The sequence below is a fragment of the Jaculus jaculus genome, chromosome 1 (assembly GCF_020740685.1).
Source record: "Jaculus jaculus isolate mJacJac1 chromosome 1, mJacJac1.mat.Y.cur, whole genome shotgun sequence".
NCBI classification, from domain to species: domain Eukaryota; kingdom Metazoa; phylum Chordata; class Mammalia; order Rodentia; family Dipodidae; genus Jaculus; species Jaculus jaculus.
The window spans coordinates 164,642,763-164,666,460 of NC_059102.1; the positions used below are offsets into that span (position 1 = coordinate 164,642,763).

At 47.7% G+C, this 23,698-nt stretch overlaps 1 protein-coding gene across 2 annotated transcripts; it reads right to left on the reverse strand.

Annotated features, from left to right (window-relative positions):
• Nucleotides 1-1,117: 1,117 nt before the first annotated feature.
• Spindoc (spindlin interactor and repressor of chromatin binding) lies at nt 1,118-23,257 on the reverse strand. Of its 2 annotated transcripts, none has more exons than XM_004656580.2 (6): nt 23,111-23,257; nt 11,669-11,998; nt 11,443-11,592; nt 11,137-11,262; nt 10,800-11,000; nt 1,118-1,348 (listed from the first exon to the last, which is right to left on the reverse strand). In XM_004656580.2, exons 1-6 carry the CDS (start codon nt 23,235-23,237, stop codon nt 1,137-1,139), a joined length of 1,146 nt encoding a protein of 381 aa, XP_004656637.1. In that variant the 5' UTR covers nt 23,238-23,257; the 3' UTR covers nt 1,118-1,136. The 2 variants fall into 2 exon arrangements, with proteins under 2 accessions (XP_004656637.1, XP_044999738.1); XM_045143803.1 differs by having other exon boundaries at nt 1,120-1,310.
• Nucleotides 23,258-23,698: the final 441 nt, after the last annotated feature.

Below are 23,698 nucleotides of genomic sequence, written 5' to 3' on the forward strand. Positions count from 1 at the left end.
CCATCTCACCCCAGAAGAAAGGGCCAACACAGCATAGGCCTATACTAGGTTAGCTCGGGAGGTCTGGACTCTGGTCCAGACAATGGGAGAAGTAGACAAAGCTGGAGAAGGCAGGTCTGTGGAGGACCCACACGCGACCTCCCATCAGGGGAGGACTCTCCAGCTGAGGCTGTCCAGGACTAGTTCACTTAGAAAGGCTGTAACAACTCATCTCCTTGAACAAGTACCACAGGCCCTCAGTGGCCTTTCTTGGACAAAGCCTACCAGCAATTAGAAGATATCTGTTGAAGAAAATGTGGCTCTGAACCAAGTTTCAATTTTTCAGAGTGGTGGTAAGGGGAGAGGGGATGAGGTGTTCCTTAGTGACTGACACTAAGTCAGGCCAGGCCTACAGGCTCAGCTAACTCTGCTCTGGGACCCAATGCTCCCTTCTCCTAGGACAAGTGGTCCTTGGCTCCCACCCAGGGCTACCTTCCAGTCCTCTTGTCCCCTCAAGCTGGTTCTATGAGGCCCCTTGCCCCAATGATGGCCCAGACAAAACACTTAATAAAAAAAAATAATTTATTGTCAACAAAGACGATATGTACAACAGGAAAATAGATGCAACAGGACAAGAGGTGAGGGGAGTGGGTGAAGGCCCTCTGCAGGAATGAGGCGGGAAGAGGTAATGGAGGCTCCTGCTACAGAAGCCTGAACAAATGGGGGTGTCCCCTGAGGTAGTGGGACTCAGTTCAAACCCCATCATGACCACCTCTGTGTAAGGCACTGTGCCAGGGGAGAATGGTGGGGAGCTGAAGGGGTGGAGGTATGGGGTCAGAAAATGTGGGTAAGCAAAGGATTAGGGAAGGTGTTCTCCACAGGCTCAATGCCCCACCACCCAACAGCCTTAGCTACCCCTGCCTACCTCAGGGCCCAGCTTCAGGTTCGGCCAAGGGCAGACATTTTCTAGTGCCCCCAAGTGACAGCTGATGCCACCATACCCTTGATCTTTGCCCTGGCGCCTGGTTTTAAAACTTTCCATCAGGTAGCCAAGCTGGACAGCTCTGAATTTTAAGCCCAAGGGGGACACTGTCTCCTCCCTCCCACCCTTCCTCCCTCCCCTCCCACACTACCCCCCCATCCAGAAAAGCAAAAATTTACACCCCACTTCCCGCCTCTGGCTGTCCTCCAGCAGTGGCACTGGACTCCGACAGGACTGTGGGCCAGTCTGGGGTATCACCTGCTCCCACCCGCTTGGTGCCCTGGGGGTGCTTGGACCAGTCTTGCAAGAGGCTGACTGCTGGTGGCTCCTCCATCCGTACACGGATAACCTGGAGATCCAGTGTCCCACGAAGCCCCGGAGGGGGAGCTGGGCAGGGATGGGAGCAGAGAGCACAGTCAGGGCCTTTCAGAGCCCCAGGCTGTTCCTCAGTTTTATAAGCCACACTCCCTGTCAGGGCCTTCTTCATTCCCACTGCCCAGTGCCTGTCTCAGGGAAGGCCAAGGATAGCAGGCAGCTCATTTTTAGTTTATCCAAGGACTGTTGGTTTTTAAAAGGTCTCTTGCTGCTGCAAGCAAACACCAGTCACAAATGCCATGTTATATCCAGCTGATAAGGATGCTGGAGAATCAAACCTGGCCTGGCAGACTTTGTCAGGGTCTCACTCTAGCCAGGCTGACCTGCAATTCACTATGGAGTCTCAGGGTGGCCTCGAACTCATGGTGATCCTCCTACCTCTGCCTCCCGAGGGCTGGGATTAAGTGCGCCACCAGCCAAATCCTACTTTTAATAGATTCTACTTCTAAGCCGGGCATGGTGGTGCACGCTTTTAATCCCAGCCCTGGGGAGGCAGAGGTAGGAGGATCGCCATGAGTTTGAGGCCACCCTGAGACTCCATAGTGAATTCCAGGTCAGCCTGGGCTAGAGTGAGACCCTACCTCGAAAAACCAAAAAAAAAAAAAAAAAAAAGATTCTACTTCTCACTCACTGGCAGATAAGAAAAATGCTGGGATTAAAGGTGTGCACCACCACACTGGGCCCAGCTTTTTTTGTTGTTGTTCTTTTTTTCAAGGTAGGGTCTCACTCTAGCCTAGGATGACCTGGAATTTACTATGTAGTCTCAGGGTAACCTCAAAGTCATGGCAATCTTCCTACCTCTGCCTTCCAAAAGCTGGGATTAAAGGCGTGACCTTGGAACAGAGTCAGCCAACCAAGTGGGTTCAAATTCTACCTTTAATTATTATTATTATTTATTTGTTTTTAGAGGTAGGGTCACACCCTAGCCCAGGCTGACCTGAAATTCACTATGTAGTCTCAGGGTGGCCTGGAACTCACAGCGATCCTCCTATCTCTGCCTCCTGAGTGCTGGGATTAAGTGCACCACCAGCCAAATCCTACTTTTAATAGATTCTATTTCTGACTCACTGGCAGATAAGTGATGGAAGGGGAAACATCCAATGTTCCTCTATGTGTGAGCACATCTGCACACACCACATATACTATGCACATGCAAAAAGAAAAAAAAAAAAAGACAATCTATGAAAAGATGCAGTATATTATATGAATATAAACTGAGAAATATACCAGGAGCCAGTGGTAAGCTGACAGGTGAGCAGATGTAGAGGGAGCAAGGAGACAGCTATGAAGCTGGCCAAGAAATAGTATTTTTGGTAGAGGGATGAGCAAATACAGATGCTTTGGTGAAACCTGCTGGAGGCCATAGTAACAGCTAGGACAGTCTTCCCAGAGCACAATTAAAGGGGTATGGCACAAGAAGTCAGGGGTCAAGGCCACCTGTTCCCTTAGGGACTATGGCTTTATTCTGAAGGAGTAACCTGCAGGGTTCTGAGAAGTGACAGGATCTGACCAGTATTTTCTGTAGGTAACTTAGCTTCTGTGCATGAACAGAACAGACTGGGCAGAACTCTGAAGACAGAGACCAGCTACCAGACTGGTGCAGAGACCAGTTATTATGTCACTGTCCTCTGGACATGACATGAAATCAGAGCCACTGTGATTATCCACAGGAGACTTTCACAAGTGTCAACTGTCAAGGCGACCCAGGAGATAGCTCAGGAGGTTCTTCACAAGGAATGCAAGGCCCCACCCTCCCTGAGGATACACAAGCTGTTTATGGTCCTGCAGGAAGAGAAAGTGACATTTTTCTTCCCTAGTGTAGCAGCCTGGAAGATGCCCAAGCTCCTATAAGTAACTCCTCAAACTCACTGGCTTGTCAAACCAGGCTTGGGTGGAACTGTTGTGGCATCCTACCTGGAGCAAGGAGACATTTGTTCATCTGCCAAGGAAAAGCTGAGGCAATACCAGGCAAGAGTGGTAACAGTGACAGGAGCGTGAACTTGGGTCTTTGGGCTGACCAATTCAGGTTGAAAGAAGAACAATGCTGGGAAGCATCCAGGGGTTAGGCATCAGCTCCAGACTAGAGGCCTAGACAGCTGAGTTTCAAAGCTCTCTTTTTGTAGTTTCTTTCAGCCAGAGTCTCATTGTGCAGCCCAGGCCAGCTTCAGGTTCATTGTCTTCCCTAGTAGGGGAGTCACAGGTATTTGGCACCATGCTTATCTGAAATCTTTGAGTCACTCAAGTCTATGTGTTACCTGGGCATCTGGGAGGGGGACTGAAGCAAGGTGGCAGGGCCAGACAGAGGTAAAGGTGGATGGAGCCAGCATGCCTTTCATCCCAGCACTAGGGAGGCAGAGGTAGGAAGGAGGACTGTTGAGAGTTCAAGGACACTCTAAGACTACATAGTGAATTCCAGGTCATCCTGGGCTAGAGCAAGTCTCTACCCCCCCACAAAAAAGGAGGGTTACAACCACACAAATGATATCTAGGACTGCAAGTTCAGATGCCATTTCTCAGGAGTGTGGGGATTTTTTTTTTCAAGGTAAGGTCTCACTCTAGCCCAGGCTGACCTGGAATTCATTATGTAGCCTCAGGCTGGCCTCAAACTTATGGTGATCCTGCTACCTCTGCCTCCTAAGTGCTGGGATTAAAGGCATGTGCCACCATGCCTGGCAATGTGGGGATTAAAAAAAAATTATTTATGGGCTGGAGAGATGGCTTAGTAGTTAAGGCACTTGCCTGCCAAGCCTAAGGACCTAATGCTTGCCTCTCCAGGTCCCACGTAAGCCTGATGTACAAGGTGACACAAGCACGCAAGGTCACACACACATACAAGGTGGCACATGTGGCTAGATCAGAATGCGGTAGCTGGAGACCCTGGTGTGCCAATTTTCTCTCTCTCTTATAAAATTTTAAAAAATTCTATTAAAAATTTATTTAATATTTGCAAGCAGAGAATGAGAATGGGTGCACTAGGGCCTCTTGCGACTGCAAATGAACTCTAGATGCATGTGCCACTTTGTGCATCTGGCTTTACATGTGTACTGGGATTTGAACCTGGCCTGCCAGGCTTGCAAGCAAGCACCTTAACTGCTAAACCATCTCTCCAGTTCCAGGTATGTGGGATTTAATCCACCAGACATAAGCATTGCCTATACTCTGCCAGTAGCTGTTCTGGTCACTGGAGCCACTACAGGGCATGAAACAAACATCTTAAAGACACTTATAAGCTTACATTCTAGATAGGGGAAGACAGACAGCAGTATGGCATGTTACAGTGGGGACCTGAGAGAGAATAAAGGGCAGCCAGTGAGGAAAGAAGCAAGTCAGGCACATGATTGCTGGAGAAGCCCAGGGAAGAAAGCGGTCTCCAAGAAGGCATGGACAATAGGTCCATTGCTACTGCCAGACCAAGAAGAAAAGAAAGAATCTGGGCTGGAGAGATGGCTAAGCGGTTAAGTGCTTGCCTATACAGCCTAAGGAACCCAGTTCAAGGTTCGATTCCCCAGAACCCACGTTAGCCAGATGCACAAGGGGGCGCACACACCTGGAAATCGTTTGCAGTGGCTGGAGGCCCTGGCGCGCCCATTCTCTCTCTCTATCTGCCTCTTTCTCTGTCACTTTCAAATAAATAAAAATTTAAAAAAAGAAAAAAGAAAAGGAAAGGAAGAATCTGGGTGTGGGAGCTCACAATGAAAACCCAAGCACTCAGGTGGCTGAAGTAGCATTATGGAAGGTCCGTGGCCACCCTTAGCTACACAGTGAGTTCTAGGACAGCCTGAACTGCAGAGTGAAAAATCTTGTCACAGAACTAAACAAAACAAGAGAAGGACGAAAGCCTAACCATTGGCCTAGTTTTACAGAAGTCAATGTACCTTGTCAAGGAAGCAATTTCAGTGTGTAGTGTTATAGATAAAATCTGACTCCAGGGGATTCCACAGGGAGAGGCAGGAGGCAGTTAATATAGGGGAGACTCCAGCTTCAGAAATGAATGGGACAACAGCCAGAGAGATAAGGAGTCAGAACGGGAAAAATAGTACCTCTGTGCAGGCTGATGGGAAGACCTGGAAGAGACTATGGCAGAAGGGAGAAAGCCCACTGGCCCTGGTAAAAGAAGACCTGACCTCTGTTAGGGCCCTATGAAGAGGGGAATGGAGACCCAGGCCTGGATGCTGTGGTAATGAGGGTGGAAGTAGCCAGACACTGCTTACAGGCGGGTTATCTGCATGGGCCTGGAGAAAATGCAAGATATCTTACATGCCCAAGGCTCAGTTCTGCCCCTCTTCCCCTTCATTTTTTTGCAGGGCTAGATAATAAATCCAGAGCTTGGGTAGGTGTGGTGGCTCATGCTTGTACTCCAAGTATGTAGGAGGACTGAGGTAAAAGTTTTAGGACAGCATGGGATACAAAGTGAGACTCTGTCTCAAGTAGAATATACAGAGCTTCATACATGTGCAAGGCAAGTGTTTCCAGAGCTCCCGACTTTTTTTTGCTGGTAGTCCTTTCTTTTTTTTCTTTTTTTTGTCCCCCACCATCACTCACCCACCTGTTTTTCCTTGCAATGGAGTCTTACTGATTCTGAGGCTTGCTGTTTGTAAGCATGGATGATTCTGCAATCCTCACAGGACATGAATGGCTATGTCCAGGTATTTATGTGGGTTCTAGAGATTTGAACTCAGGCAGTCTCAAGCCTTCCTGCTTGTAGAAGAAGCACACTAACCACTGATCCATCCTTCCAGCTCCTTTTCTGTTTTTTCTTTTGTAGTGTGGTCTAGCTATGCTGCCTAAAGAAGCCTCAGATAGCTGGGCTCAAGAGGGTGGCTGGGACTACTAGGTGTGCACACATGCCTGACTCAGTTTGCCTTTCTTTTTTTTTTTTTTCTTTTTTCTTTTTTTTTTTTTCGAGGTAGGGTCTCACTCTGGTCCAGGCTGACCTGGAATTAACTCTGTCATCTCAGGGTGGCCTTGAACTCATGGCAATCCTCCTACCTCTGCCTTCCGAGTGCTGGGATTAAAGGCGTGCGCCACCACACCCGGTTTTTCAGTTTGCCTTTCTATAAAATGAAGCTGCAATACCTCTCATACTCTTCTATGAGCATGCAGGTTAGGAAAGCCCAGGGCAGGGGGAATAGTTCATTTGGTAAAGTGCTTGCCTTACAAGCATGAAGACCTGAATGTTTTCCTTAGTACCCATGTAAAATGCCAGGTGTGGCGTTAGAGAGATGACTCCAGAGCTAAGGGCATTTGTGTGCAAAGCCTGAGTTCAACTCCCTATTACCCATGTAAAGTCTGATGCACCAGGTGGCACATGAATCTGGTGTTCCTTTGCAGTGACAAGAGACCCAGGCATGCCCTAACTCTCTTCCCTTGCAAATAAATAAGCAAACATATTTTTAAAAATATGCTGATGGGCTGGAGAAATAGCTCAGCAATTAAGGTGCTTGTCTGCGAAATCTAAGGATCCAGGTTTGATTTCCCAGGAACCACGTCAACTAGATGCAGAAGATAGCACATGCTTCTGGAGTTCCTTTGCAGTGGCTAGAGGCCCTGGCACGCCCATTCTCTCTGTCTCTTTCTCCCTATTTCTCTCAAATACATTTTTTTAAAATGTCAATGGAAGCCAGGCACAGAGGCACATGCCTTTAATCTCAGTACTCAAGAGGCTGAGGTAGGTAAGAGGATCACCTTGAGTTCGAGGCCACCTTGAGAATGCAGAGTAAATTCCAGGTCAGCCTGGGCTAGGGCAAGAACCTATCTTGGAAGGAAAAACAAAACAAAACTAAAAGCTGATGGGCTGGAGAAATGGCCTAGCAAAGCCAAAGGACCCAGGTTCAATTCTCCAGGACCTATATAAGCCAGATGCACAAGGTGGAGCATGCATCTGGAGTTTGTTTGCAGTGAGTGGAGGCCCTGGCATAACTATTCTCTCTCACTGCCTCTCTCTCTCAAATAAATAAGTAATTCTTAAAAATTAAAAAAAATTTTTTAAAAAATAGACAAAGAAAAATGGTGAGTGTGGTGGCACACACTAGGCTCACTGCCAGCCAGTCTAACCTAAATGGAGAGCTCCAAGCCTACAAGAGACTCCACTTCAACGAAGGTGGATGGCATCCAAGGTACCTGGCCTCTACACACCCACAGACCCACAAACACACGCATGCATTTAACAAAAGTAAAGTTCAATACAGAGTAAGGGTTCAGAAGCTTGGGATTCTCAAGCCACTAGAATTATGTGCTAGTTCTTCCTGGTGACAATGAGGCAGAGGTGTAGGTAGATGGATAGAAAAGGATAGGAGAGTAGGACTGAGATGTGAAGAGGCCAAAGCCCAAGGCCATAAGAATGGAAACTGTCCAAAAAAAAAAAGGCCAGGCATGGTGGCACACGCCTTTAATTCCAGCACTTGGGTGGCAGAGGTAGGAGGACTGCCATGAGTTCGAGGCCACCCTGAGACTACACAGTGAATTCCAGGTCAGCCTGGGATAGAGTGAAACTCTACCTCAAAAAAAAAAAAAAGTAAGAAAGAGAGAAAAAAAAGGAAGGCTGGAGAGATGTCTTAATGGTTAAGGCACTTGCCTGCAAAGCCTAAGGACCCATGTTTGACTCTCCAGATCCCATGTAAGACAGGTGCACAAAAATGAGGCAAGTGCAAGGTCACATGTGCCCATTAGGTGGCGCAAGCGTCTGGAGTTTGATCCCAGTGGCTGAGGCTCTGGTATACCAATTCTTTCTCTCTCTAAAATAAAAATAAAAGCTACCAATTCTCTCTCTCTCTCTCTCTCTCTCTCTCAAATAAAAATAAAAACGAAAGAAAGGAAGGAAGGAAGGAAGGAAGGAAGGAAGGAAGGAAGGAAGGAAGGAAGGAAGGAAGGAAGGAAGGAAGGAAGGAAGGAAAGGAGGGAGGGAAAGAAAACAAGCTGGGAAAATCAACTTGTCTTGGGGGCAAGTTGAGTTCCTTTCATCTGTAGAGGCTAGAGCTGCATCTCTCTCCCTCCTGTCCTGCCCAAACAGCTGAGTCCCATCCCACTCGCCCTTCTTCCATTGGAGCCAGAACCCTGGGTCCTACTCAAATCAAATACTGCCAAGAAACAGAGCCGTTTAAGTCAGGCATGGTAGTTCACATCTATAGTTATGACTTGGAAGGTAGAGGTAAGAGAATTAAGGAGTTAAGGCCAGCCTAGACTACATGAGGTCCTCTTCCAAATAACCACAAAGAATCTTTTTCTCCTGTGACTTGTATCCTCCAGGTTCACTTTCTCTCTGGCCTGGATCATGCTGTAAGCAAGGTCTTGAAAATTTCTAGAAAGTTCTTCCAGATTGCCTCACAGACAAACCTATCAGCTCATCTAATGTGACCATAGTGAGTGACTTTTCTCATGATTTTTAACCTTTTCCCTCCTTTACAGTGGCAGGTTCTTTACTCAAAGTCCTGTGAAAATATCAAATACATACATTAAAGAGAAGCACATCTACTGGAACCCTCACAGCTCTGGGTTCTGGAAGCCAGAAATCACTGCCTGGAGCTCTACTCAGCTGGGAGCCAGTGTAGTGTTCCCCAGGCTCTGTGGCCTCATTGTTACTGATAGCATCCTAGACAGATTTGACCTTCTTAGGTCAAAGCCTGCCTCATATCATTCCTTATTTTCCAGTGCTTCTTCAGACACTTGTGCCACCTAGTGATCATATATGACCTTGCGCTTCTCTCGCCTTTGTGTGTTTGGCTAATGTGGGATCTGAAGAATAGAATATAGGTCTTTAGGGTTTGCAGGCAAGCTCCTTAACCACTAATTATCTCTTCAGTGTCCCCACCTCATTTATGGGACAGAGTTTTAATATATAACTCAGGCTGGCCTCTTGCCTCAGTATCCAATGTGCTGGGACTTTAAGAATGCACCAATATTGTATATATGTAAGTAGAATGAGATGGGGAGGGGAATGGAGAATGGAATTTCAAAGGGGAAAGCGGGGGAGGGGTGTATTACCATGGGATACTTTTTATAATCATGGCAAATGTTAATAAAAATTGAGGAAAAAAATGCACCACTATAACTAGCTCTTCTAAGTACTCTTTTTCATTTATGGTTTGAGAGGGGCTCACTCTGTAACCCAGGCTCACTTTGAACTCATGGCAATCCTCTTGCTACATCTTTTGAAGAGCTAGGATTACAGGTATGCATCACCATGCCTGGCTTATAAGGACTCAATGAATGGCATATAAAAGCTTCTTTTTTCTTCCCTTCCTTCCTCCCCCCAGGAAGGGTCTTGCTCTAGCCCAGGCTGACCTGGAATTCACTACATAGTCTCAGGGTGACCTCAAACTCACAGTAATCCATCTCTGCCTCCTGAGTGCTGGGACTAAAAGGTGTGTGCCACCACTCCTGGGTAAAAGCTTTTTAAGGGCTAGAAGACTCTCAGAAGTTAATATTTTCTGCACAAGCATGAGAGCATCCGAGATCACTTTAATTAGATCCCCAGGATGTACATGAACAGCAGCTGCATGTGGCCATATGCACCTGTAACCCCAGTCTCATAGGGGAGCAGAGACCCTAGAATTGCCAAAGCTTGCAAAAAATATGGCAAGAAACTCTGGCTCATATAAGGACAGGCAAAAGAGTGATCCACAGGACACAGGCAGGTACACAACAGGCAAGTGGATGGGGTGCCACAAAGGCACATGCACACACACAAGTCAAAAAAGCTTCTTAAAATTATCAGGACAGCTGGGCATGGTGGTGCACACCTTTAATTCCAGCACTTAGGAGGCAAAGGCAGGAGGATCACTGTGAGTTCTATGAGTTCAGTGCCACCCTGAGACCCATAGTGAATTCCAGGTCATCCCGGACTACAGTGAAACCTTACCTTGAAAAACCAAAAAACAAAACACAACACAACAACAAATCAAATACAAACACAGCACTTGCTATTACCATTAAGAACTCATTGAAGCTGGGTGTGGTGGCACACACCTTTAATGCCAGCACTTAGGAGGCAGAGGTAGGAGGATGACTGTGAGTTCGAGGCCACCCTGAGACTACATAGTGAATTCCAGGTTAGCCTGGGCTACAGTGAGATCCTATATTGAAAAAAAAAAATAAATAGAATGCTCATTGAGTTGGTTGTTCCATAGGGAGTCTATTTGTCTATTTGCTGCTATCCCAACACCTGTCTGTCTCCATATTTGTTTAAATTGCGTGGGCCCGTGTCACAGGGTGACGTGTTTCTCTCAGATTCCAGCTAGTAGCAACCTAACGTAGAGCGAAGTTTAAGGGTTTGAGAGTCAATGGTTTGCTGAACCTAACCACCACCTCCAGAAAACTCCTCAGGACACTGGGAAATGTTCAGCTCTCTGGCCAGCCTCCCTCAGCATTCAAATATCTATGCCTTTGGCCTCTCCCAGGAGCTGGAGCACAAAACACCTCTACAGGACTCTAGCTTCTCACACTGGTTCCTCCTAGACAGGCTCACCTGAAGAAGAGCTTTCTAGCAAAGGCAGGCCTTCTCCTGCTGCTTTTGCCTCTTTGGGGCAGTCCTTGCTGTCTGTGGACCTGAGGTGCGTGTGGGAGAAGAGCTGGAGGACGAAGCCAGGTGGGAAGCTGCCGTCAGTGAAGTGTCGGACCTCAGCTGGTGCTGCAAAAGTCTCTGTGGGGGACTCAGGGGATGGAGGTTCTGGAAGGGAGGTCAAGAAGAAACTGTGAGCAGAAGAGGCCAGAGTCCTAAGCCTCAAGTGAGCTGTAGGTGCCCTCTACCTGTCCACCCCCACCTGGACTTCCAGCTGCAATGCTGCAGCCTGGCCTCCCCTCACCTGGGTCAGGGTCCAGATTTTTGGTGTTAGGTCTGCCTCTCTTCTTTCTGACAGGCTCTTCCCCAGGGGGCTCCTTCCACCTCTGACCACGAAGTTTCTTATTTCCGGGCTCTGTGACAGGGGCAGCTATAAAAGGAAAAGACCTTAGATGTTCTTAATGGATGACCATCTCTCCAGCCCAACCTTGGACCTTCTAAGAGGTCACTAAGGCCAGAACCTTACAGCCTCAGCCTTTGAGGACATGTGTCAACTCTAGCCCATAGCACAGGGTTCCCTACTCAGCCTCCGGAGTTTCTTTTGACTGACCAGGCAGCTCGAGGGGACGGAGTCCTCTAGGCCGGATCCTCTTAGGGAGGGACGGGTTGTCCTCAGAATCCAGGAGAACCACGATCTCTGCTGGCATCCTGGCAGGGTCCAGGTTGGAGTCGGGATCTGGCTGGCCATCCTGGCCTGACTCTGAGGGGGCAAAAGCCCACTGAGCTCCCAGGGCCCACACAGGCCCCGCTTCTCCCTCGGCCCTCACCCTCACTACCTAGGCTGGGCAAGGATGGCTGCTCAGGTTGGACATCTTGCAGAAGGGCCACTCCCTCACTCCAGGCCTCCAGGATGTTATTCTTCTCTGAGGGGCTCAGGTCCAGGGTATGGGGATGCTGCTCCAAGATGTGTGTGCGAGCGGTATCTGCCGACGGGGATCGGATCTCAGCCCCACACACCATGCACAATGCGCGACCACTGCCGCCTGGGCTGTTCCCCACCAGGAACTCCTGCTCCCAAGACACCTGTTGCTTGGGCTCCTCACAGCCATCACCACCTGCCTCCAGCAGACTGGGTCGAGGTGGTGGTGTCTTCTCCTGTTGGGTCACTATGGAGAGAGGAGGAGGGTATTGTTGTAAAGATGTCCATGACACACTTGTGTAAGATGATCTAGGAGAACATTCCTATCTAGTGTTCATCCCACTAGATCTCACGAGACACCAGCCCATGTGCCTGGCATCATATTCATTCCTCCATCTCCTGTTATCTAGTTCTGGGCTTGAGAATACATGCATTTCCCAGGTCATCTACGAGATGTCATTCCTGTGAGGACCCAGGCCTCCTACTAGTCAGTTGCACTTGTCTCTTTCTGACTATAACGCCACAGTATACAACCCTCCCAATATTTTCGTTTATTTGTGAGCAGAAAAAGAAAAGAGTAAAAGCACACCAGGGCCTCTTGCTGCTACAAACGACCCATAGATATAGGGCACTTTGTGCACAAAGCTTTACATAGGTACTGGGATGACAGGTGTGAGCCACCATGACCGGTTCACAGTGTTTTCTCTCTCTCTAGTACTGGGATTGAGCACAAGGCACACTTGTTATCTAACAAACACACTGCCACTGAGCTATGTACCCAGTCTTTTTACTTTAAAAAATTAATTTAACTGGGCATGGTGGTGCACACCTTTAGTTCCAGCACTCAAGAGGCTGAGGTAGAAGGATTAATATGAGTTTGAGACCAGCCAGAAGCTACAGAATGAGTTCCAGATCAGCCCAAGATTGAGAAAGGCCCTACCTTGAAAAACACTCCCCCCAAAAAAATCTTTTTGTGTGTGCACACGTGTTGAGTATATGGTGTGATATGCAGTATATGCATGTAACTGTACAAGCCAGAGAACATCAGATAACTCTTATTATTCATATGCTTATTTTCTTTTATTAAAAACATTGGGAGAGGGGCTGGAGAGATAGCTTAGCAGTTAAGACACTTGCCTGCAAAGCCAAAGGACCCAGGCTGGATTCCCCAGGACCCATGTAAGCCAGATGCACAAGGTGGCCCATGCGTCTGGAGTTTGTTTACCATGGCTGAAGGCACTGGTGTGCCCAATATCTCTTAAGTAAATAAATAAAAATTTAAAAGCTTAAAACTGCCAGGAGTGGTGGCGCACGACTTTAATCCCAGCACTTGGGAGGCAGAGGTAGGCGGATCACCATGAGTTCAAGGCCACCCTGAGACTACACAGTGAGTTCCAGGTCAGCCTGGACTAGTGAGACCCTACATCGAAAAACCAAATAAGTAAATAAATAAAAGCTTAAAACTTTGGGGGCTACAGAGATGGCCTAGCAGTTAAGGTGCTTGCCTGATAAGCCCAAGGACCCATGCTCCACTCTCCAGATCCCATGTTAGCCAGATGCACAAAGATGAAACACGCACAAGGTCACACATGCCCACTAGGTGGCGTAAGCATCTGGGGTTCAATTTTAGTGGCTGAGGCCCTGGCATGCCATTTCTTTCTGCCTCTATCTCTCTATATATGTCTGTCTAAAAAATAAAACAAAAAAACCTTTTGGCCAGGAATGTTAGCATATGCCTTTAATCCCAGCACTTGGGAGGCAGAGGTAGAAGGATCACCTCAAGTTCAAGGTCACCCTGAGACTACATAGTGAATTCCACATCAGCCTGGGCTAGAGTGAAAGCCTACCTTGAAGAAAACAACAGCAAAAAAGTTTGGGCTGAGCGTGGTGGTGTATGCCTTAGATCCTAGTACTTGGAAGGCAGAGGTAAGAGGATTGGTATGAATCAGAGGCCACCCTGAAGACTACAGAATGAATTTCAGGTCAGCTTCAACTAAAGTGAAACTCTACCTTAAAAAAAAAGAAAAAAAGAAAAACGGTGATGGTGGGGGGCTGGAGAGATGGTTTGGAAGTTGGGGCCCTTGCCTGCAAAGCCAAAGGACCTCAGTTCAATTCCCCAGGACCCACGTAGGCCAGATGCACAAGGTGGTGCATGCATCTGGAGTTCATTTGCAATGGCTGGAAGCTCTGACATACCCATCATTCTCCCCCCCCCTTGTCTGCCTCTTTCATTCTGGCAAATAAATAAATAATTAAAAAAACAAAACAGGGCTGGAGAGATGGCTTAGTGGTTAAGTGCTTGCCTGTGAAGCCTAAGGACCCAAGTTCAAGGCTCAATTCCCCAGGACCCATGTTAGCCAGATGCACAAGGGGGCACATGCGTCTGGAGTTCATTTGCAGTAGCTGGAAGCCCTGGTGCACCCATTCTCTATCTGCCTCTTTCTCTCTCTCAAATAAAATAAATACATAAATTAAAAAAACAACTTTGGGAACTGGAGAAATGGCTTAGCAGTTAAGCACTTGCCGTGAAGCCTAAGGACCCTGGTTTGAGGCTCGATTCCCCAGGACCCACATTAGCCAGATGCACAAGGGGACACATGTGTCTGGAGTTCATTTGCAGTGGCTGGAGGCCCTGGTGTGCTCATTCTCTCTCACTTTCCCTCTTTCTCTGTCACCTTCAAACAAATAAACAAGGGAAGAGAAAGGAAGGGGGGAGGGTACTTAATAGGTTGGTATTGTATATATGTAAGTAGAAGAATAGATTAATGGGGGTGAAAAGGCCTAAAGTGAGGTCAGGGGAAGATAGTGAGTAAAGGAAAGGTGGAGGGAGGGCTAATCAAAATCTAAGAGGATGCAAATAAATTATATGGAATCCTTCAGTTTCAGACAATGGAACACTCAGGAGCCACAGATCGTTTTTAGAAAATTTTCAGTGCCAGGGATGGGATACCTCCAGTGAGGTCCCTGATGCTCCATTACCGAGGCCCTTGGTTTCCCACCAGGAATCGATGGTAAGACCCTATTGCTGAAGACTCCACATACTTGGGCTGCAAGGCCACTGACAAAACCTACTGGAACTGAGCTGATAACCTCCTCTATGTAGACCAGCGGACAGAAAGCTGGAAGAAGCCATTCTACATTTAGTTCAATGGGAGAAAGAAATAACACCAGTGAAGATATTCAACAGTGGACACTGCAAGCCTTATAATTGGCCAGCCAGCCAATGGGTGCAATAGTGGCATGTCTGTCATGGTGGAAACCAACTGCCCTCCAACTGGTCTGGAGGCCTGCTCCATGGGGGAAAACACATCCCTGATACTGAAAACTTAAAGCAGGGGTAGTCATGAGCCCTAGGGGTATAACATCTGCTGATGTCTGGATAAATGTATATACTATGCTTATCAAACTGCCCAGTAAGCACTTCTCTTAGTATTTATACCCCTATATTAATGCTACTCTCACTTTGGGTAGAGAATCTTCTCTTTCCAGATGGCAGTCACCTTGGGATGACTCAGAAGGTATCATAGTGCTGGAAAGAAGTGACTGGAATACTGAGTAACATCTTGATCACACCTTCCAAGGCTCAGGGTAGAAGAGGTGGCGGAAAGAATGTAAGAGCCAAAGGAAGGGTAGGACTCCTTACAACATGCTCCCTCCAAACATAAAATGGCCTGCATATCCATGACCTCATGGTGCCTGACACTACCTACACAAGACCATCATAAGAGGAGGAAAAGACCATAACATCAAAATAAAAGACTGACTAATTGAGATAGGGAGGGGATATGATGGAGAATAGAATTTCAAAGGGTAAAGTGGGGTTGGGGGAGAGGGAGGGCATTACCATGGGATAGTTTTTATAATCATAGAAAATGTTAATAAAAATTAAGAAAAAAAACAAATAAATAAACATACATAAAACAAAAAAATTAAAAAAAAAAACTTTAGGGCTGGAGAGATGGCTTAGAGTTTAGCACTTGTCTGTGAAGGCTAAGGACCTCGGTTTGAGGCTTGATTTCCCAGGACCTATGTAAGCCAGATGTACAAGGGGGGTGCATGTGTCTGGAGTTCGTGTGCAGTGGCTGAAGGCCCTGGCACACCCATTCTCTGTCTGTCTGTCCCTCTCAAATAAATAAAAATAAAAAATAAATTAAAAAAACAAAACAAAACTTTGGAGCCATGTGTGTGCATGCCTTAATCCCAGCACTTGGGAGGTAGAGGTAGGAGGATTGCTGTGAGTTTGAGGCCACCTTGAGACTGTATAGTGAATTCCAGGTCAGCCTGAGCTAGAGTGAGACCCTACTTTGGAAAACCAGAAAAAAAAAAAAAAAAATTCCCACAACTTTGGGGCTGGTTTTGGTGGTGCATGCCTTTAATCCTAGCATGTAGGAGGATCACTGTGAGTTCAAGGCCCTGAGAGTACAGTGAATTATTCCAGGTCAGCTTAGGCTATAGTGACACCCTACCTCGGGGGGGGGGGGGGAGGGAGAATTAAGGGCTAGAGAAATGGCTTACTGTTTTAAGGCATTTGCCTGCAAAGCCAAAGGACCCATTTTCAATTCCCTAGTACCCACATAAGCCAGAAGCAGAATGTGCCACATGTCTGGAGCTCCTGTGCAGTGGCTAAAAAACCTGGGTTGCCCATTCTCTCTGCGCCTCTTTCTTTCTTTCTTTCTTTCTTTCCTTCCTTCCTTCCTGCCTGCCTGCCTGCCTGCCTGCCTGCCTGCTTTCTTTCTTTCTTTCTTTCTTTCTTTCTTTCTTTCTTTCTTTCTTTCTTTCTTTCTTTCTTTCTTTTTTTCCCCAAGGTAGGGTCTCACTCTAGCCCAGGCTGACCTGGAATTCACTATGGAGTCACAAGGGGGCCTTGAACTCACAGCAATCCTCCTACCTCTGCCTCCCAAGTGCTGGGATTAAAGGTGTGCACCACCACGCCTGGCGTTTTTCTCTGCCTCTTTCTTTCTCTCAAATAAGTACATAAATAATTTTTTTTTTTTTTTAGAAAAGGGGGGTAGAGAGATGGCTTAGTGGTTAAGGCACTTGCCTACAAAGCCAAAGGACCCAGGTTCAATTCCCCAAAACCTACATAAGCCAGATGCACAAGGGGGCACATGTCTGGAGTTTGTTTGCAGTGGTGGGAGGCCCTGGCATGCCCATTCTCTCTCTCTCTCTACCTGCCTATTTCTGTATCTCTTTTTGTGTCTCAAATAAACAAATAAATAAATAAATAAAATTGTCAAAAAAAAAAAAAAAAGCCATGTGTGATCGCTCAGGCTTTTAATCCCACTATTCAGGAGGTAGAGATAGGAGGTTCAAAATGAGTTCAAGACACCCTGAGAATCCAGAGTGAATTCCAGGTCAGCCTGGCCTAGAGTGAGACCCTTCCTCAAAAAAAAAAAAAAAAAAGGGGGTGGGGGGCTGGAGAGATGGCTTAGCGGTTAAGCGCTTGCCTGTGAAGCCTAAGGACCCTGGTTTGAGGCTCGGTTCTCCAGGTCCCACGCTAGCCAGATGCACAAGGGGGCGCATGCGTCTGGAGTTCATTTGCAGAGGCTGGAAGCCCAGGCGCGCCCATTCTCTCTCCCTCTATCTGTCTTTCTCTCTGTGTCTGTCGCTCTCAAATAAATAAATAAAATATTTAAAAAAAAAACTTTAAAAAAAAAGGGTGGGGGAAGCTTGAGAGATGGTTTAGAGTTAACACACTTGCCTACAAAGCCTAACAACCCAGGTTCGATCTCCCAGTGTCCACATAAAGCCAGATGCACAAAGAGGTGCATGCAGTGTGTTAAAGGTCCTGACACACCCATATTCTCTCTTTCTGTTTGTAAATTTTTTTTTTTTAAGCTACAAGTGATGGCACACTCCTTTAATCCCAGCATTCGGGAGGCAGAAGTAGAATTGTGAGTTTAAGGCCACCCTGAGACTGGTGGTGCATGCCTTTAATCCTAGCACTCAGGAGGCAGAAGTAGGAGGATCACTGTGAGTTGAAATCCCTGAGAATTCCAGGTCAGCCTGGACTACACCCCACCTAGAAAAACCAAACAGTTTTCAGAAGAGTTCTGGGGAGTCAACCCTGGTGGACTTCAACCTGAAAGGCCCTTATGCTTAAGCAGCAAACACTCTTGTGGTAGTTTGAATAAATGGCCCCCGATATAGTCACTGTTTTATTAGTTTGCATCTGCAGCCACCTAACTGGAGGTGGTGTCACTGGGTGGATCTTAGGGTGTGGTGGTGGGTTTGAGATTTCAATCTAAAGATATGCAAATTGTGCCTAGCTGGAGTTCCTGAAGTGTGCTGTGCTGTGTGGCTTTTAACCTTGTACTTCTGTTTGGACCTGGGCCAGCTTCTTTTGCCATTATGGAACTTCCCCTGGATCTGTAAGCTTCAATAAATATCTCTTCCTCCATAACTGCCTGGTCTGGAAGTTCATCTCAGTGAACCTGAAGCTGTCTGCTGCAACTCTTAATCCCATCTCTCCAGTCCCCCATCTGTAGCTCTCAAATAAATAAAAAATAAAATAAAAGCCAGGCGTGGTGATGCATGCCTTTAATCCCAACACTCAGGAGGCAGAGGTAGGAGGATCACTGTGAGTTCAAGGTCACCCTGAGACTAGTGAATTCCAGGTCAGCCTAGGCTAGAGTGAGACCCTACCTCGAAAAGCCAAAAAGACAAAAAAGACCTGAATGCAGTGAGAATTATGGAGTGTGAAGTTTGGTTTACAAGGGTAAGTAAAAGCTTTACCTGGACCGGGCTAGAAGCAGTTTGTGTGAGTGGCTTGCTGTTACGCCTGTGTCCTGAGAGGTTGTGCAGGGTTGCATTGCATAGATATGGATTGGTGTGAACAGAGGCATAGGACACAGAAATGAAATCTTTGGGCTGAAAGTTCTGCCTGTTCAGCTGCAATTATATGAGATTATAACCTTTGAGATTGGGCCAGCTGACTTGTACCGGAGCAATAGGAAGAATGTGTGTGTGTGTGTTGTATGTAAACATGTATGTGGATACCAGAAGTCTATCTAGGGTATTCCTCAATTGCTCTCCTTTCAAGGTAGGATCTTGCTCTAGCTCAGGCTGACCTGGAAGTAGCCAGGCTGGCTTCAAACTCACAGCCATTCTCCTATTCCAGCCTCCCAAGTGCTGGGGTTAAAGGTGTGCCCCACCATGCTTGGCTTCCATCTTTTTTTAAATTAATTAATCCCCATTAATTAATTTTTGGTTTTTCAAGGCAGGGTCTTGCTCTAGCTCAAGCTGATCTGGAATTCTCTATGTATTCTCAGGGTGGCCTCGAACTCACAGCAATCCTTCTACCTCTGCCTCCCTAGTGCTGGGATTAAAGGCATGTACCATTTTTATTTTTTTGAGATGGGGTCTTACACTAAACTTTTAAGTACTTTATCCACTGAACTATCTCCCTAACCCTATCTTTTTATTTTTTGAGACAGAGTCTCAATGAATTGCTCAGGCTGGCTTGAAATCATTCTGTGCCCAGACAGGTCTTGAATTTGTGATCTTACTGCCTCAACCTCCTGAGTAGCTCAGATTATAGGCCTTTTCACCAAGCTTGGCAACTCCCATACTTATATCTTTAGTGGGACACTTCCACTGGAACCTGTAACAGGCATTATGAACATATTCTAACAGTAACTCATAATTTCCCAGGAGCTCACCTTAGCCAACAGGTAGGTACTCCTACTTGCTGAGAACAAAACCCTGAATTCTTCCCTTTTCTCACACCCCAAATCTTCCCAAAAGCTTGAGCCTCAGGACCTTTATACTTGATTTTCTCTCTGCCTGAGATGTTCTTCCTCCTGCCTTCTCCAACTCTGGCTCCCTTCCTTCAGTAGACACTTTTGAAGGGGCCTGAATGCTCAAGGAATGTCCTATTCTTCAAAGTCTGCTTTATTGCCCCCCCCCTCCGGATTAACAAATAGGCACCCTACCCAGTATTGTGGAGTATAAGAAATGCAGGAAAGACTAGGCTGGAGAGATTGCTTAGTGGTTAAGGTGCTTGACTGTGAAGCCTAATGACCCAAGTTCAATTCTCCAGGTCCCACTTAAGCCAGACGGACATAGTGATACATGCATATGGAGTTCATTTGCAGTGGCTAGAGGCCCTGGCATGGTTTAAAAATAAACCAGAGGAGAAATGCAGGAAAGAGGTCATTGAATTTGCAACACAGTCTTGTGTTTTGGAAATAGCCATGGACAGTGTGAAGCAGGTTTGCTGGATGCCTGCGTGGAAACCCAATGAAGCCGTGAGGATGAACCATGGGTTGCAGTGGAGACCCAGACGAGATGCCAGGACCACAAGATGGCTGCTAAAGAAAGCTGCCAGTTGATGTTTACCAGGACTGTGAGTAGCCTAGCTACAGGGGTGGAATTGGAACTCCACAGACTTGTTGCTGGTTAGAATTATTGGACTTGAAGATTTGTCACTAAGAGTTGTTGGATCTGGAGCTACAGAGTTTGATACTTACCCTGTTTAAATCTTGTATTGGTTGAATATTTCTTTACTATGCTCAGTGCAATCTTTTGCAGTATGAGTGTTTATTCTGTGTCATTAAGGGTTTTTTTTGGTATTTGTTTGAACATCATTAGGAGAGATAAAAAAAAGTATGGGGACTTGGGCTGGAGGGATGGCTTAGCAGTTAAGGTGTTTGCTTGCAAAGCCAAAGGATCTAGGTTCACTTCCCCAGGACCCATGTTAGCTAGATGCATAAGGGGGCACATGCATCTGGAGTTCATTTTCAGTGGCTAGAGGCCCTGGCACACCCATTTTCTCTCTCTCCCTCCTTCTCTGTCAAATAATAAAAATAAAAGTATGGGGATCTGCCAGACAGCACTAGGGAGGCAGAAGTAGGAGGACTGCTGTGTGTCTGGGGTCACCCTGAGACTACATAGTGAGTTCCAGGTCAGCCTGAGTCATAGTAAGACCCCATCTCAAAATATATATATGGGGACTTTAAATATTGTTATCAATGGGGTCACGGTGGAATGTGGTGGTTTGATTCAGGTGTTCCCAATAAACTCAGGTGTTCTGAATGCTAGGTTCCCAGCTGATGGAGCTTTGGGAATTAACGATTCCTGCAGGCAGTGTATTGCTGGGAGAAGACTTCTGGGTGTTATAGCTTTCCTCTTGCCACTGTGTGGTACACTCTCCTGTTTCTGTTGTCCATCTTATGTTGGCCAGGTGGTAATATCTACCCTCTCCTCATGCCGTTTTCCCCTGCCATCGTGGAGCTTTCCCTCAAGTCTGTAAGCCAAAATAAACCTTTTTTCCCCCATAAGCTGCTCTTGGTTGTGTGATTTCTGCCAGCAATGTGAACCTGACTGCAACACCCTCCTTTCCCCTTAACCTGCTTTATTTATTTATTTTGGTTTTTTGAGGTAGGGCCTCACTCTAGCTCAGGTTGTCCTGGAATTCACTATGTAGTCTCAGGATGCTCTCAAACTCTCACAGATCCTCCTACCTCTGCCTCCCAAGTGCTGGAATTAGAGGTGTGTGCCACCACACCCACCTAACCTGCTTTATTTTACGATATTTTTATTTATTTGTGAGAGGAGAGGGAGAGAGAGAAATATGAATATATGAACTTGACAGGGCCTCCAGCTACTACAAACTACAGATGTATGAGCCACTTTGTGCATTTGGCTTTACATGGGTACTGGGTAAATGAACTTGGGCTGGCAGGCAAGCATTTTTAAAACTTTTATTTTATTTTTGGTTTTTCGAGGTAGGGTCTCACTCTAGCCCAGGCTGGCCTGGAATTCACTATGGAGTCTCAGGGTAGCCTCGAACTCACGGCAATCCTACTACCTCTACCCTCCTGAGTGCTCAAGCGTCTTTTAACTGCTAAGCTACCGCCCCAGCCCTTAACATGCTTTAGTGTTCTTTGAAAAACGTACTGCCATCTAACATACTAGACTGAGTTACCTGTTTGTCAGACATCAGAATATATATGTTCAAGAACAGGGTTTCATTTGCCTTGCTCACCACTGTGACCATGCCCAGCCTACAGGAGTACTCAGCATATAGTAGGTGTCCAATAAATGAATATGATTGACAGCTGAGCATGGTGGCACATTCCTTCTATCCCAGCACTAGGGAGGCCGAGGTTCAAGGATGACCATGAATTTAAGGCCAGCCTGGACTAGAGTGAGTTCCAGATCTATTTGGACTAGAGGGAGGTTTTGACTTAAAAACAAAATAAATAAATAAATATGATTGAATGAATGAACCTCTAGAGATGTCTCTTTCTATCAGAATATGGCCATCGAAACAGGGATGTTTAACAGATTAAACAAGAACCTTTGACAATAGAGCAAACACTCCATAAACGTCACACAAACAGGAAAATAAACTGCGTGTTGCACTCAACAGACAAAAATGTGGCCTTCATTTCCCTAGTTTTCTAAACCACCTTCCCCCTCCCCCCCAAAAAAAACAGTGCAGACTCAGCACAGACATAATTAAGTTTAAAAATGAAGTACAATGAATGGCCTAGCTTTCAACCTTTCTGGTACTGTCCTGCCTAAGGAAAAGAGGTATTCGGCCATAGGTAAATATTTGCATCTTTATGAATGTCTTCCACAAAGATGGCCCTTTGTTTTCTTATGGCTTTCAATCTCCGGAGATTTAAAGAAGTTGGTGGCATAGAACAGGGCAGACGAAGGAGGAGGGGGAGAGTGCTTCTCAGATGGTCCATCAAACCCCCCTTTCCGAGGTTAATCTCTCTTTAGATGGCCTAGCCAGCCCCCCCTTTCCCCAGCAAGCGCCGCCTGCCCCCAAACTGAGCTTGCATGCAGTTCCATTCAGCGCCCCAGCTCTGGAATCAATCTGACACCTGTGGCTTGTGCCACAGAAGGAAGGCCGGGGATGGGGGGTGGGCGGGAAAGCTTTGGGGTCTTAAAATTCTCCCCTCGGAGGTCCGTAGTGGCGCCAGCCTCCCATCCTCAGAATCACTACCGCGCCCAGCCTGGGGCCTAGAGGCCTTGGCCGCCCCTCGGCCTCAGACACAGCCTGGCTGGGACGGAGGGACGTTGGACGCAGACAAACCGGTGCCTCCGGGATCCTGCAGCCATGCTGGGCTCGGGCTCGGGTACAAGGGGCACGGGGAGATCCGCAGCGCGAGGGGCGCAGATGGAAGACTCCAGACTCCGGGGGGAAGGGGAGGGGGATTCCAGGAGGCCTGGGATTCCAAACCCTGGTGGGGGAGGAGCCAGGGCGCATGTCGGCCCCGGACCTAGCCCGAGCGGACGCGGGGCTTCCAGGCGCCGCGAGCGACGGGCCAGGACCCCCGTTTAGGGAGGGGACCCGAGGCCGGGATGCGGAAGTTGGGGGGGAACCCCTCCCTCCCATCCTCACCTCTGAGCATCGGCTCGGGCCGCGGGATTACGGCCACCACCACGGCCTCCTCATCATCCTCGCCTTCCTCGCACTTGAGCGTCACCTCAAAGCAGTCGAGCGCGGCCCCCTCGGCTCTGAGGGCCATGGCGAGGCCCGGGGCGATACCGTGACCTGACGCCGGAGGACGGGCGCGCAGGCCTCGGCGCGCCACCGGCGGCCGCCTCCCGCCCGGGACCACGCCGGGCCCGCGGCCCGCCTCACCGCTGCAGCCGCCCGCTCGCCCGCCCAGCCCAGCCCAACCCAGGACCTCAGCCCGGTAGGTCTCCACGCCGGGAGGTCTCGGTCCTGGGCCCCGGACCCCGCCGCTCCCTTTTATGGAGGCTCATTGTGGGCGCCCGCCTGGCAGACCCGCCCCCTGCCGCTCTCAGCCAATCGCGTGCTCCGCCGCCTCTAGTCCCGCCCCAGGCACGCGGCTCCCTCGCAGCTAGGTGTTCCGAGCTCCCACCGGCAGGGAGCTGCAAGCAGGGCCTCCCAGTGCTACCTCACGTCCTGGCATTGTGTTTGCGATCCCTTTCGCCTTTCTTTGGACATGCCATTCCGGTTGCA

What these genes read in the sequence shown, in the direction of transcription:
- Spindoc (XM_004656580.2), bottom strand. Translation starts at nt 23,237, where the DNA reads ATGGCCCTCAGAGCCGAGGGGGCCGCGCTCGACTGCTTTGAGGTGACG. An exon ending in GCCCGAGCCGATGCTCAGAG is followed by an intron (nt 11,999 to 23,110) that starts GTGAGGATGGGA and finishes CTCTCTCCATAG; the next exon opens with TGACCCAACAGGAGAAGACA. An exon ending in AAATCTGGACCCTGACCCAG is followed by an intron (nt 11,001 to 11,136) that starts GTGAGGGGAGGC and finishes CCTCCCTTCCAG; the next exon opens with AACCTCCATCCCCTGAGTCC.